This window comes from Anopheles coustani, chromosome 3 (genome assembly GCF_943734705.1).
Source record: "Anopheles coustani chromosome 3, idAnoCousDA_361_x.2, whole genome shotgun sequence".
In the NCBI taxonomy this organism is placed as follows: domain Eukaryota; kingdom Metazoa; phylum Arthropoda; class Insecta; order Diptera; family Culicidae; genus Anopheles; species Anopheles coustani.
The window spans coordinates 52,174,734-52,176,971 of record NC_071288.1 but is presented as its reverse complement, the minus strand read 5'-3'; the positions used below and the strand labels follow the sequence as shown (position 1 = coordinate 52,176,971).

At 40.1% G+C, this 2,238-nt stretch overlaps 1 protein-coding gene across 1 annotated transcript; it reads right to left on the bottom strand.

The window, feature by feature from the left end:
• Nucleotides 1-1,381: 1,381 nt before the first annotated feature.
• On the bottom strand, nucleotides 1,382-1,663 carry LOC131262656 (chymotrypsin inhibitor Ani s 6-like). Its single transcript, XM_058264712.1, has one exon. The coding sequence runs from the start codon at nucleotides 1,661-1,663 to the stop codon at nucleotides 1,382-1,384; it is 282 nt and encodes a 93-aa protein (XP_058120695.1).
• Between the last annotated feature and the right edge of the window lie 575 nt (nucleotides 1,664-2,238).

Below are 2,238 nucleotides of genomic sequence, written 5' to 3'. Positions count from 1 at the left end.
CAACTGTTCTTAAAGTTTTTTTTTATAAACGCAACAATTTTAAACCTTTAATAACCCAGATTTTACATGCTTCTTTCTGCTTCATTCATTTCTAATCAGAACAGTGAGTAGATTTAGCAGTTTGTTTATACTTGCTCTCCTTCATAAAAGCAAATCTGCCACATTTACAGCTGATTTGGCGTTCTCAATAGTAAAACTTTAGTACAAAGTTTCCAAGGTGAAATGGCCGATTTTGTCGTCGCCCGTACATCGTCCCACACAAGAACACGTGTTCTTTTGGTTACACGGTGGTACTTAAGTTTACATTTGGAAACACGATCACTATTAAAAGTGTTTGAGAATTGTTCAATATTCGTACAGATAATTATACATGCGTCAGCATGCGATTTCTTATACACTGTAATGCGTAGAAGACGTTTGTTCGCTAGATTTGGAACTGACTGTTTGTTCAGTTGATATCAGTCACAGGCGAGAGCCATTTGGTGGAAATAAATTCGAGGATCGCGGCTATGCGAACGAATTCAGAGCCGTTCAAACGAATTCGAAGCGACAATCATGCAGCTATACGGAAAATTGTGTTCGTTGTTCCTCCTGTTGGCCTGGTGTAATGTTGGTAAGTTGCAGACGGGTTGCTTGACGATAGTAAATAGTTTTACAACATACTAATACCAACCCTTCTCGTTTGCTACAGCGTTCTCTATCTCCGCTCCAAACATACAAGTTTGTCCCGATTTCGAAGAGTTTACCTTCTCCTACAGCTGCCAGCCGACCTGTGCTTCACCGGTGTGCACTTACACACCAGGAGATAAGGCAAGCGATAAGTGCACCTGTAAGGCAGGTTTCGTCCGAGAGTTCGTCAAGGGTCGTTGTATAAAAGCCACATCCTGTCCTTAAGGATGGTTTAGCATCCAGCCAGCAGATAAATTTCTAACACGATCTACTAGGCTTAAAATGTGCGACGATATGTTAGTGAGAGCAGTGCTAATAATGTTCGTTAAATGAAAATAAAAAAAACCAATACTAAAAAGGCACCGGTGGAACATTTTGTCCATCTTCATTCTCGATTTAATGTTGTATATGGTTATTAATAGCCATTGCGATAGTTTGTTAAATTTACCTTCCACATACATATTTTACTATGGTTTACACATTTCACTATAGTTGTTGGGTACACTGAACTATTGTTTCTTAAAACATTCAATCTGCTTTCATCAAGTCGTGCAGTAGATCGAATTACACACGGTGCAGAACCAATCTATCTTTTTGTGCGTCATGCTGAAAAACCTCCAAAATTTTAAATCAACACAAAACAACCTTGTTTAAAGTTAGAAAAATTGATTTTATTGATCACATCATGTGAAAGATAGCCGCTGCTCTATTTTTACTCTGCCAAACATCCAAAGGTGATTGCTTCTGGTGCAGGTTCGCACTGATCTTCAGGGACGCACAGGTTAGAGGTCAAGTCTCGCAGGTAACCAAACTTGCAAAGGCAAACGTTTGTGACCGGTGAGCAAACGTTCTGGCAATTGAAGTCGCATTCCGCCGTGAGGGTGAAATCTTCGTACATCGGGTCACAGTCCTCGGCTGTTGCAGCAAACGCAGTTTGGAGCTGCACTGAAACTAGCGTTAGAAACACGCTTAAGCCGATCGCCAGTAGGTTCATGTTGTCGGAAGTTTTCGATGTACACTCTTCAGCGGAAACTGCTCGACGCTAGGATCGTAGGTATTTTAATTGAGTCACACTGCGGAACGGTAGCGCCACCGAGACGGACTGTGCTGCGTGGACGTGTTTTCGAAATTTCAAGGGCTGGGAAAGCACCTGATCAAACAATCCACGTCTTTGGAAGCGTCTAGACGTGTGCGTTTGTTATTTTCCGATACATTGAGTTTTTTTTTTTGCTCCACGTGCCGTTAACATCGCATCCCGTTTTGATATGCTTGCTATAGAACATTGAACTAGCCAGTGTAGACAACCAACGACCTACGCTGTATGATAAATTTGTAATGAATTTTTCGGAGTGTTGAGAATTTCTGTGCAGATTCTCATTATTTCAATATTATTCCGATTTGAATGTATTTATAAATAAAAGTACATATTCACGAAACGCAGTGCGCCATATAATTCAACAATCAACATATAGTTGTGTAGCCGATGTGATATTGATTAAAGTCAATTAAGTTGTCATTGAATATGTTTATTGATGCGCACTTGTTATTTGGAATACAATGCTGAAATAA